The 13,689-nt window shown below is 40.9% G+C and overlaps 1 protein-coding gene across 2 annotated transcripts in view; it reads right to left on the reverse strand.

Moving 5' to 3' along the window:
• Positions 1 to 13,689, reverse strand: part of atf6 (activating transcription factor 6) — a 226,792-nt gene that overhangs the window by 144,452 nt on the left and 68,651 nt on the right. For both annotated transcript variants that reach the window (XM_033028393.1, XM_033028392.1), the window contains exons 8-10: positions 11,775 to 11,960; positions 9,406 to 9,497; positions 1,674 to 1,808 (exon numbers count right to left, since the gene is read on the reverse strand). In XM_033028393.1, the coding sequence (XP_032884284.1) occupies positions 1,674 to 1,808; positions 9,406 to 9,497; positions 11,775 to 11,960 (413 nt within the window). The remainder of the gene's footprint in view (positions 1 to 1,673; positions 1,809 to 9,405; positions 9,498 to 11,774; positions 11,961 to 13,689) is intronic.

Below are 13,689 nucleotides of genomic sequence, written 5' to 3' on the forward strand. Positions count from 1 at the left end.
GTCTATCTTCAATTTCAGAGAATTACAATTTCTCACGGGGGTCTTATAACGTCTCTAAACCCCTCTGGGACCCTCTGAACACCTCTAAACCCCCTCTAGCCCCCCTATTTCCCTCTAAACAATTGTAAACACACCTGAACCCATCTGAAGCCCTCTAAACATCTCTAAACCGTTTAAACCCCTCTAAACTAGGAGGCTGCAAGGTGACTTGGATAGGCTGGGTGAGTGGGCAAATGCATGGGAGATGCAGTATAAAGTGGATAAATGTGAGGTTATCCACTTTGGTGGCAAAAACAGGAAAGTAGACTATTATCTGAATTGTGGCCGATTAGGAAAAGGGGAGATGCAACGAGATGCAACGAAAAATGCTCACGGCAGACCAAACGTGTTAAACAGAAATTGGTCAGATATTGAGCTTTACACAGTGAGAAATCATGTGAAATAATCACTGAATTTAATTTTAAATGAATGTACCTGCATGTTATACTGTTTAGTTTGGAGATACCACCAGATAGTCTGGTTGATACAACCAGATTAGTTTGGAGATACAACCAGATTAGTTTGGAGATACAACCAGATTAGTTTGGAGATACAACCAGATAGTCCACTGAGTTCGCACCGACCAGCGATTTTTGTTACAGATTTGACAAATTTATTTGGCGGCCAATCAAACGCTGTCTCTAAGGGGGGTGCATCCAATCACCAACCAGCTTGCCTTAAAATTCCCGAAACTACACGAAATATAAGCATACATAAATTTTTACTTTTCTAGAGTAGGGGCCCCGCCATCAGTTTTCTAATTGGGCCCCGCAATTCCTAGCACCGGCCCTGGAAGCAGCCAGTGGATTTAATACTTAAAATTAGATTGAAAAGGGAAGGAAGAAAAGGTAGCTGGAAGCTGAAGGAGTACATTTCTGAAGTCCGAGAGTTAATCATCTTGTATCTCCCTCCTCACCACCTTGCATTCATGGTTCCATTCCAATAGTTCCATTGAATGATTTCCCTCCTGACCAAGTTTGGCAGTTCAAATAAAACAAAAATTATGATTAGTCCTACACAGATTTCTCCACTGTGATCTGTCCCCCATTGCGTACTAATTTGTCCCCTGTACAAATTTAAGCTTCTGTGCATCCAGGGCCATTTGATTTATTCATCTTTGGCAGTTAACGCTCAAATCTGCAGCGATTGATCCCGAGCTCTCCACCAGATCTGGCCTGGCCTACATACAGAAACAAGGAACTGCGCAGATGCTAGTTTACAAAAATAGACACAGGATGCTGGAATAAGTCAGCAGATCCGGCAACACTCCTGGGGAACACGGATAAATGATGTTTCGGGTCGGGTCTGACGGGTTGTGCAGGGGCGGCGGGGAAGAGGGAACATATATATTTATCCTCTGTATCCATTTCTCCCCACTCTCTGAAGCACCTTGTGGTGTTTGAATGTGCAAAATCAGATGTAATTAAAATTATTTGCAGCATAAGACTTTACTGAGAATAAGAAAAAATTATTACAATCATTATGAAAGTTTAAAGAAAGGCTTTTGTTGTAAGATGATATGATAAAAACCATTTCAGTAATGGCTCAAAGGCAAAGAATGCTTGGACAATATTTCATAAATTCATCCACTCTGACATAGATACTGGGTGTCTGTCAGGATATGAACAAATTACCTGTAACTGTTGCCTTCAGTGAGCGTTTCCTGATAACTTCCAGCTCCACTTTCATCAGAAAACCCCAACAGATGTCTGTTGTGGATGGTGGAACTAACGGTGGTCTGCAGTGCACTGGAATCACTATCCCATATGCTAAATAAAAACAAATAAATGGTTACAATTGTCCTAGTTTCATCAGGATGTCTTACATTGTGTTTTAAGGTAACAGTTCTGCAAAGTTTGCTTTCAATTCAATTTTGACAAAAAGATGAAAAATTGAGTAATTTTCCAATATTTTTTCTATTTTTATTAATATCAAACATTCCCTGATTATAGTTAATATCTTGAGCCAAGATACAAAAATGGCCTAAAATGGATATTTAAACATCAATATACATTCTCCAACACAACTGCGCAAACTCACGTTGCCATTTGACAGACTTGTCTGATTGCAATTGTCTAATTATCATTTATTGTTCTAAATTATTACCGACATGGGAATTCCCTTAAGAAAGTTGAAGCACATTTTACTTTTAAAGCATACTTCATCAGAAACCGCAGGCTCATTCCTTTCAATGTGGGCTTGATTTAAATTCAAATCTAATTTTTAGAAGATGCATGATATCACTTTCATCAGAAAATCCCAAAAGATATTCTTTAACAGTTCCATATTACAAAAATGTTCATACTATATTTCTGAGTTGTTTCATTTCCTTTAAACATGGATTTCAAATCAAGGGGAAAAGAAAGGCATTAAGTATGGATCGAAAAGACTCCACACCACTTTCATTGCCAGAATAAAATACCAATAAAACCTCAGATGGAAAACTGCAAGTTAGATATTCAAAGGTTGAATGAGGATGTCTCAAAATGGTGTTGCATTATTATTTATAAATATATAAGTTAAATGGTTTTGCATCAAATGGAGTTATACTGTAGCTGACTAGGTGTTGGTTGATATGCAAGATAAGGTCTCACACACAGCCCAAAGCTTTGCAATAGTACATTACTGAATGTTAATGCATGTGGAATAGGAAACAAGCATCAAAATGCATTGCAAAATGGCTAGAAAATGGAAAACAGACTTGTGGTTAAAGTCAGTTACTAAGATTGTCAGAAAGCAGGGAACAATATTCCTCTGGGATCATTGCTGGGGACAATTTCATACACTCAAGTTGAATTCAGGAATCACAATTATATTATTACATTTTGCAAATTATGGCAACGTGGGTATTGTACTGAGTTAATACTCTAGAGAATGGACAAAGATGTTGACATACTTGCTAAATGGATACATAAAGGGCAAATTATTTAAACCTGCCAGTGCATGTTGAAAGGGGCCAACCAGGAAGCTTAGGAAAATAACCTAACTTGGGTAGAGAGCAATTAGAACAATTCATTTACAAAACCACATTGAAAAGGACAATACATTGTTTCTAGACTGAAATATAAAAGCAAAGAAATACAAAGATCTCCATTTGTATCTTGGATGCGAATGCAGGAGGTACGATAAACAAGTTTGCAGTTAATATGAAAATCGGTGGTGTCAAGAAAGGGAACAAGGTTACTAAGGCAACAGTATGGTGGAGATCAGCTGACATGTTGGGTCAATCAACTTATGGTTGACAAATGGAATTTCATCCTGGCAAGATGCATTTTGGGAGGGATAGAACATCCACACAATAGTAGAACCCCAAGGAATGTGATGAACAGTTGCACCTTGAGGTATGTCCATATATCTCTGAAAGTAGCAGCACAGGTCAATTAGATGCTGAACAAGGCATAATGCAAGCTTACCTCCATTGGCCATGGCACAGAACATAAGAGCCATGACCTCAAGATATAACTTAGACATCACCATGGTGAGGTTGTCCAAGACAAGAGGGCACAGGTGAGTGTCAAAGGATTTAGAGGGGATGCAAAGGGGAATTTTTCCACAGACATGGTGATTGGAGTTTTGAACGTGTAGGTTGAGGAGGCAGATATTTTCTCAATATTTAAGATGCATCTGAACAAGTACATAAATTACCATGGCAGAAATGGTTAGGGGCCTAATGCTGGTAAATTGAATCATTGTAGATAAGTGTAATGGGCAGCAGGAACATAATAAGGTAAAGGCTCTGTTTCAAAATTAATTTGCACAGAATAATAGTCTGCACTTATCTGGAGATATATGTGCATTTCTGATCTCCATATTAAAAAAAGGATAGAGGAGGTCCAAAAACAGAAATTACACCTATATTGTCATATAATGCACATATTGAGAGATTTTGAATATCAAGAAAGAATAACCAGTGGTATAATTTTTCTCCAAAATAGGCATGTTTCCCTTGCTCATTATTTACAGAGTGTTTAAGAAGTTATTGCTGAGAAGATAAGTACACTTTCCATTGACTGCCCCAACTTGCATCCTCTCTGAATCCTTTGACACTCACCTGTACACTTTCAAGTAGACCCAGAACTATGGAGAGGACTAACCACAATGATAGTTATCAATAAATATAGATGGGAGAACTTAATTATTCAGAAAGCAGATGTAGAACGTGCTACCACATGAAATATTTGTGGAAAGGATCTGATACATTTATGAGAAGCCACAGTGCCCTCCATAATGTTTGGGACAAAGACCCATCATTTATTTATTTGCCTCTGTACTCCACAATTTGAGATTTATAATAGAAAAACATCACATGTGATTAAAGGCACATTGGTAGATTTTAATAAAAACCATTTTAAAACATTTTGGTTTCACAACCTTTCACAACCATCTTCACTATCTGCAAAACCACTCACTTTTGTATCATCAGCAAACTTGCTAGTCTTGCCCTGTATGTTCTCATCCAAATCATTGATGTACATGACAAACAGTAAGGGGCCTAGCACCAAACCCTGATACACACCACTAGTCACAGGTCTCCAGTCTGAGAAGCAACTTTCCACCATCACCCTCTGCTTCCTTCCATGGAGCCAATTTGCTATCCATTCAGCTATCTCTCCTTGGATCCCATGCGATCTAACCTTCCAGAACAGCCTACCATGCGGAACCTTGTCGAATGCCTTACTGAAATCCATGTATACAACATGGTGGACGGGGACCGACCGACGTCGCAGCAGCCTCTGCAGTCTGTCTGTGTATTTTTTATTTTTTTGTCCTGTTGAGGGTTTAGTTTGTAGTGGGTTTTTAAATGTGTATGTGTGGGGGGTGGGGGGTGGGTGGGGGAAACTTTTAAATCTCTTCCCTGCATGGAGACCCGACCTTTTCCCTGTCGGGTCTCCGTTGCCGTTGGGGCCTAGCGCCGTGGAGCGGCCTCGAACCGGAGCGACCTGGGGGCTGAAGTCACGGAGCCTGTGGAGCTGGGGAGCTGCGGACCTACCGCTGTGGAGCTGTGGCGCTGTGGAGCTTCGGACCTACCTCCGTGGAGCTAGCCAGCTTCGGAGCGTGGAGAGCTGCGGCGGCGAGCTGCTGCGACCCGACTCCGGTGGATGGTGACACCGGGAGCTCGCGGGTCCCCGGTGGGAGACTGCTTTGCAGGGCACCGGCACCGGCGACTTCTCCCGCCCGAATTGCGGGGTTGAGAGTGACCTGGAGCGGGGCCTTACAACGCCCGGCGCGGCTGTAAATTGCCGCGGACTTGCTAGCGCCCGCCGGGGGCTCCAACATCGGGACCCGGGGCAGGGACCTACATCGCCCGGCGTGGCTTTGAGTGGCCACGGACTTGCTAGTGCCCGCCGGGGGCTTTGACCTTGACTTCGGGAGAGGAATGGAGAGCAGGGGAGAGACAAGTTTTGCCTTCCATCACAGTGAGGAGGACTCACTGTGATGGATGTTTATGTGGATTGAATTGTGTTGGTGTGTGTCTTGGTTCTTTTTTTGTATGGCTGCAGAAACCAAATTTCGTTTGAACCTCATGTGAGGTTCAAATGACAAATAAAAGGTATTGTATTGTATATTGTATTGAATCTACAGCTCTGCCCTCATCGATCTTTTTGGTCACGTCTTCAAAAAAATCAATCAGATTGCGATACATCCTACTGTCTTTTTCCTCAGTAAATACAGAGGAGAAATACTAATTGAGGACCTTGCCCATCTCCTGTGGCTCTACACAGAGGTGACCGCTTTGATTCCTGAGAGGTCCCACTCTCTCTCTAGTTACCATTTTCCCCCTTACGTATTTATAAAATCTTTTGGGATTGTCCTTAATACTACCCGCCAGAGCTATCTCCTGGCCCCTTTTTGCCCTTCTGATCTCCTTTTTCAGTTTACTACTTAGTTCCCGAAACTCCTCCAGCTTATGCACTTGATCGCAGTTGCCAATACCCATCTCATGCATCCTTCTTGTTTTTGACCAACACCTCAATTTCCCACGTCAGCCAAGCCTGTGGCCAATTTCCCTCATCAGCCAAGTCTGTGGAATTCTCTGCCTCAGAGGGCAGAAAGAGGCAGGTTCTCTGGATGCTTTCAAGAGAGAGTTAGATAGAGCTCTTAAAAATAGCGGTATCAGGGGATATGGGGAGAAGGCAGGAACGGGGTACTGATTGGGGATGATCAGCCATGATCACATTAAATGGCGGTGCTGGTTCGAAGGGTCAAATGGCCTACTCCTGCACCTACTGTCTATTGTCTTCCTATCGTTTGCCTGCTTTGCCCTTCACTCTAACAGAGTGGTACATATCCTGAGCTTTAGTCAGCACACTTTTAAAAACATCCCACTTGGCCATGTTCCTTTCTCCTCAAATAACCTGCTCCAGTCAACTTGAGCGAGACCTTCTCTCATATCATCAAAGTTGGCCTTACCCCAGTTGAACCTTTTTAGCATGTGGACCCACACCGTCCCTATCCATAACTACCTTAAACCTAATCAAACTATGGTCACTGGTTCCAAAAGGCTCCTCCACAAACACTTCATTAACTTGCCCTTTCCAATTTCCCAACACTAGATCCAGTGTCTATCAGAATAGACAATAGGTGCAGGAGTCGGCCATTCGGGATGTGATCATGGCTGATTATCCACAATCAATACCCCGTTCCTGCCTTCACCCCATATCTCCTGACTCCGCTTATCTTTAAGAGCCCTATCTAGCTCTCTCTTGAAAGTATCCAGAGAACCGGCCTCCACTGCCCTCTGCGCAGAGAATTCCACAGACTCACAACTCTCTGTGTGAAAAAGTGTTTCCTCATCTCTGTTCTAAATGGCTTGCCCCTTATTCATAAACTGGTTCTGGACTCCCCCAACATCGGGAACATGTTTCCTGCCTCTAGCGTGTCCAAACCCTTAATAATCTTATATGTTTCAATAAGATATCCTCTCATCCTTCTAAATTCCAGAGTATACAAACCCAGCTGCTCCATTCAGCATATGACAGTCCCGCCATCCCGGGAATTAACCGTGAACATATGCTGCATTCCCTCAATAGCAAGAATGTCCTTCCTCAAATTTGGAGACCAAAACTTCACACAAGTCAAGTCAAGTTTATTTGTCACATACACATACGAGATGTGCAGTGAAATGAAAGTGGCAATGCTCGCAGACTTTTGTGCAAAAAGACAAACAACCAAACAAACTATAAACACAATCATAACACACATATGTTATAGTGAGTGTGGCCTCACTAGGGCGCTGTACAACTGCACAAGGACCTCTTTGCTCCTATACTCAACTCCCCTTGTTATGAAGGCCAACATGCCATTCGCTTTCTTCACTGCCTGCTGTAATTGCATGCTTACTTTAATTGACTGATGAACAAGGACCTCCAGATCCCGTTGTACTTCCCACTTTGCCAACTTGACATCATTTAGATAATAATTTATTCACAACAAACTGCATCTGCCATGCATCTGCCCACTCACCTAACCTGTCCAAGTCACCCTGCATTCTCATAGCATCCTCCTCACATTTCACATTGCCACCCAGCTTTGTGTCATCTGCAAATTTGCTAATGTTACTTGTAATCCCTTCATCTAAATCATTAATATATATTGAAAATAGCTGCGGTCCCAGCATCAAGCCTTGCAGTACCCCACTGGTCACCGTCACTAGTCATGCCATGTGCCTTAATTTTGCCCACTAATCTCCGATGTAGGACCTTATCAAATGCTTTCTGAAAGTACAGGTACACTACATCCACTGGCTCTCTCTTGTTCATTTTCCTAGTTACATCCTCAAAAAAGTCCAGAAGATTAGTCAAGCATGATTTCCCCTTCATAAATCCATGCCAACTCGAACCGATCCTGTTACTGCTATCCACATGTGCCGCTATTTCATCTTTTATGATTGACTCCAGCATCTTCCCACCACCAAAGTCAGGCTAATGTGTGGGGACCTCTACATACTGCTTAAGGAAACTCTTCTGTACACTTTTGAGAAATTACACCCCATTTAAACCCTTCACACCATGATTTTCTGAGTAAATATTAGGAAAGTTAAAATCCCCGACTACAACAACCTTATTTGACCTGCAGCTGTCTGCAATTTCCTGGCATATTTGTTCTGCTAATTCCCATTGACTATTCGGGGGTCTGTAGCACACCCCCAACAATGTGATCATCCCTTTCTTGTTCCTCAGCTCCACCCATATAACCTCACTAGATGTACCGTCTGTAATGTCACTTCTGATCACTGCCATGACATCCTCCTTAACCAACAATGCAACCTCCCCCTCCTCTTTTTCCTTCACCTCGGTCTCTTCTGAAGCTTCTGTACCCTGGAATATTGAGCTGTCAGTCCTGCCCCTCCCTTAACCAGGTTTCAGTCGTGGCTACAAAGTCCCAGTCACTTGTACCTATCCATGTCCTAAGCTCATGTACCTATCCATGCCCCACATATGTAATATTAAGTTGTAAGTATGCTGGAAGGCAACATTCACACAGTCAACAAATAAAATAAAATAATTAATTAAAACTGCTAAGAAAAGCAATCACAATATTTTAGACATTAAGTGGTGCACATGACTTTTGCTCCTAATGTAGGAAAAGCAAGACAAAGATGAAATCCCCCTTTCAAAGATGGTCACATACTGACAATTATCTTGGTATGATTTATGTCACATTTCTCCCATATGAATGACAATTTGTTACCCAATACGTTTACACTGTATTTATGGCTATTTACAAGTCACAATCTACAAACATGTTTGGTCATAAACTACCCTTACATGATTCAAATACCAGTTTGCTGTATACATAGGAACAGTCTCTTAATTTTAATCAATCATGAATGTCCTCTCAATCCCTCACTTTAACTGTGACCTCTCCATTTATAAACACATCAACAATTTCAAGGAAAGGACTATGAATATCAGGAACCCTCAAACAGGACATTACAAACATAAACGAATGGAGCTATTTTACTCAAAACAACTTTTGCTGCAATATCAATAGAGAGTAGGAAACAATGGCTTAAAATCAAATGAATACAAACTGAACAAAAAGAAAAAGAAATCACAGTCTAATATCACAGTATAAATCACAATATAAAGAATAGCTACTAAATTATAACCAAGCCAGAGAACGACGACAGAGATGGCAAAACTGTTTCCTCACAGCACGAGAGATCAATGTTCAATCCTGACCACAACAACTAAAGAGTTGCATTTTAATCACCTATAGGAAATTAAGTAAATCAGCGATTACTATTAAGCTGTCAATACAGTTCAATGTACCAACAAACAAAATAGATTTGCAAATTGTGTTTAAGATAGTTCCCAAATCAGTATATGGATTTAAATTAATAAATTCTGTGTTCAATCTTACCTTGCAGGGCCATAACTGAGTGCCATAAACACCAACAAGGCCATGACACATGCAGCTCTTCTTCTTGGAGCAGTAACTTTTAATTGCTGATTCTGTTAGATGTAAAATAGTTTTAAATGGTTTAGAAAAGTATCACCAAACTTCAAGAGTTCTTGGTCTCAGAAACAAGGTACAGTAAATGATGATTAATACACTAAAAGACATAAAGTGCTGGAGTAACTCAGCAGGTCAGGCATCATCTCTGGAGAACATGGACAGCTGACATTCCAGGCCTCGACCCAAAACGTCACCTATCCGTGTTCTGCAGAGGAGCTGCCTGACCTGCTAATAGAAAACAGTTCTTGCTTTAACCTTCATCATGCATCAAATTTTATCAGCCCCTTTTATGCCAACATAACAGCATCAAAAGGCCAAACTAGTCCATCAATGTCCTTTAGGAAAGGAAAGCCTAGCACCAATTCCATGTTTGGCGTATGCACAAATCTGGACCCTCAGCAGTCCGAAAAAGGGCCCTGGCCTGAAACGTCACTCATCCTTATACTCCAGACATGCGGCCTGGCCCACTGAGTTATTCCATCACATTGTGCCTATCTCTGGTCCCTCATCCATTGAAATGACCAAACAAACCCCACCATTGCATAAAGTAATCATCACCCATTCAGGCCAAATTAAGGGGCTGTCCCACTGCGGCGACCTAATCCGTGGGTTCAGAAGAGATGGCCATCGACTCAAACTCTCAGCATGGTCGACACGTGATCCTAGGTTGTCTATGAGGTCACTGGAACTCTCCTTCATACTCGAGGGAAGTTCCCGCATACTCGTGGCCTCAGCTAAGTTGCGGAAAATTTTTCAGGTGTGTGTGTGTGTGCGCGCACAGTGCACGTGACCGGTCAATCCTGCTCGAGACACTCTTCTTAACTTGCGGATTAGGTCGCTGCAGTGGGACAGCCCCTTTAGGGTGTGCAGTCTTGCCAACAATATTCTGCAAAATTATCATTTGGGAAATTCCTCTCCACAGATTTGCGTGAGAGTTACATTTGCACGTCTATGATGATTTCCCCCAACAGATACACATCAAATGATGTCATAAGCGGTTATTCAAATACTTGGATCTCATAAAGCAGTAGAATATTTTAGTTTTAAAAAACTGCTGAATTGCAGCTTCTGGAGCATTGGCATGAAATCTAGATTCATGCTTCAATGAATGTGAACCTTCTGTGATGTGACTGTCGTTGGACAACTGAGAATAACTATGCTTTCATTGTACAACTCCACACTGAAATGCTCCCTTTTCCTTGCCTTCAATTATGTGGGATTTTTCCTAAACCTCCTTTCCCACAAACCACATAGAACCAACTACATTTATACCCTCAAACCAACCCAGATTTCAATTCTCCAACAGTCGCATTTATCAACTCCCCCATTCAATCCCCCCCATAATGTAGAACACCAAGTCTCCAATCTCAACTCCCAACCACATCAGACATCAATTCCATGACCCCTAGCTAATGCCCAGCAATTCCCCAGAGCACTGAGTCCCCAACTCACCGGAGAATATACCTTCTCCCAAGAAGCTGGTGACTTGGGCAGAAAGGCCAAGAATTCTATGATGGAATTACTTTGAATTAAACGTGCTTGAATGTTTAAATTACAAAGTGTGCAAGATATAATCAGCTCTATCCCAAACGCAGCAGTGGAAGTTCTCCAGAAAATGTTATGCAACCAACTAGATCATTATGTTCCTTTTTTTTTAAATCCGATATTCGACTGCTTCTTAAGATCCAAGTTTTTACTTAGTTGTTAAAGTAGCTCAACAAAGTGTTTGAATAACAACTTATGAGTATTCCAAAATATTTGATATTAATCCTAGCTCAAATTGATCGAACCGAGTTGAGGCTGTTGATCAGACCAGCCACAATTTTACTGAATAATGGAGCAGGTTTCAGAATTAATTTCAGTTGCTCCTGCAACCATTTCATTCATTATTTCAAAGTTCTGGACTTGATGAAATAGACTAGAGAGGAAAAAACCCCCCAAAATAATAAAAACTAAACTAATCTGGCAATGGTTCCGATCCACTACTACTAAAAGAGCTCAAATTTCACTTATCCTATTTTGGTGATGTCTTAATGATTGCAAAATAATTGTTACGTATGCGATGTAAATGGGATCATTTTCAAAATTAACCAGCAGCATACCAATTTATATTAGACAAATTGTAAATTTGTGTTTTTGAGAAATGTATGCCTTTTCTTGGTAAAAGATTCCATAGTAAGATTTTTGAATCCCGTGAGATCTGTAGACAGCTGTACAGAAAACATTTTCTTCCCCGATATTCTGGTTCAAAACTGTTCTGGAAATTTACTGACCTCAGACATCAAATCCTGGAGCTGTTTTTGAAGAGAGCCATTTTCATTCTTCAGCTTTGCATTTTCCACTAGTGCAGACTTCAGCCTGTGCTCCAGGTTCAGTAGATACTCCTTCTTCTTTCTTCGGGAAAGACAAGCTGATTCACGATTCTTAATCATTCTTTCTTGCCGTCGTAGTGCATTTACCTATTTGATTGCAACAAAAAGTGGAGAACGAGTGAAAACCAATTGTAAGTGAATTGCCATCAGTTATTAGTTATCAATTTCAATTTATAACTAATTTCAGACAAATGCTGTTATGGTTATAGTTAGTCAGGCCACCACAACAGCATCTCCCAAACCTGGAACCTCTACCACCAAGAAGGGCAAGGGCAGATGGTGCATGTATGGACCACCCGCAGCAGGTTCACCTTCAAGGTGCACGCCATCCTGATTTGGAAATATATCCGCACCATCCTGATTTGGACCTAAATTCCGGAACTCACGACACAATAGAATTGTGGGAATGCTTTCATCAGAAGAACTGCCGCGTTTCATGAAGGCAGCTCACCCTCATGTTCAAAAGAGCAATAAGGAAGAGGCAATAAATGTTGGCTTTACCAATGATGCCGAGATGTCAAAGGTGAGAAAAATCTAGCATTTTATAAAGTTCATGCACAGCAGTTTCATGAAATGCAATGGCATCATGACACCTAATTGTTTACAATTTCAAAATTAAGATTTTGGGAAAAAAATTCTAAAGTAGTTTAGAATTAAAAAATATGCACCATTAAAGCTAGGGAAATCTGTTGTCCAACATCAGTTTTTGCTTTTGAAACCACCCACTGGAGAGAAACATTAGCTGCTTTAGCTTTCCTTATTCAACATGTATACAAAATGTCTAATCATTTTCATTACACTGCTGTTAGACTAAATGTGAATGCAACTCTATAGTCCCAAGGGCATTGCAAACTCTGGCTATCGACATCACCATTTTACATTTCATGCATGAAGACTTTCAAGCCGTCATCTTAACCAACAGGTACACAACATTCCCAATTACATTGCAGATTGGTATTAAGACTGCATTATTGCCTCAACACTTATCCAAATCATTCTCTTCTCGTTATTTCACCTCACTACCAACAGTGATGGGGTGCTAATCTAGCAGATATATGGGAAACTGTTTAACCCTTGTTCAGGGCTCTCATTTAACTTTTTTTCCCTGTTGCCAGCCGGGCAACCAAGGCAGCTTTTTAGTGCGTAGTTACCAGTTAGAATGCTCAATGAAGCATTCACATATTATTTCTGCTTCATATAAAGTCACAAACTAAACATATTCACCAATCAAGACATGATATATACCACAATGACATGCAGCAAAATTATTATACAGTATCTCAGCTCTTTTTACACGTTGCAATGAATGCAATTTCTATTATTTCTTCCCATTTCCAAACAAAAATGTGGTTGGATTATTCAGTGTATGATCAACCTGTGTCAATAAATCCTGGACCATGGTAACATATATGCTTAACCATGCACACGACAGATTGATGCAAGCATGTTTTCTGTGAAGGACCAAAAATTACCATGACATGGCCATAGCATGGGTCATTATAGCTATTGGTACATAAACGCTCTCGCTTCCCACATAATTTATCCACAGCAAAATATACAGGTTGCAAGGAAATTTCTAAAGGCATTTTATGATAAAAGCTGTTAAAACCGACAATACCCATCTGACAGGTTAAACATTACACTAACTGACAAGAGATGGCTGAAGGATATAACTGCAGTAACTCTTTTGGCAATATGTTTAAAGATGTCAAAACGGCACATTCCCAGACATTCAGATTAGATGTATGTCTTGTGAACAGCAATGAAGATTCCCAGTATGTACACACCAGATTTAAAAAAAATTATTGATAAATGC

This window comes from Amblyraja radiata, chromosome 10 (assembly GCF_010909765.2).
Source record: "Amblyraja radiata isolate CabotCenter1 chromosome 10, sAmbRad1.1.pri, whole genome shotgun sequence".
Classification (NCBI taxonomy): domain Eukaryota; kingdom Metazoa; phylum Chordata; class Chondrichthyes; order Rajiformes; family Rajidae; genus Amblyraja; species Amblyraja radiata.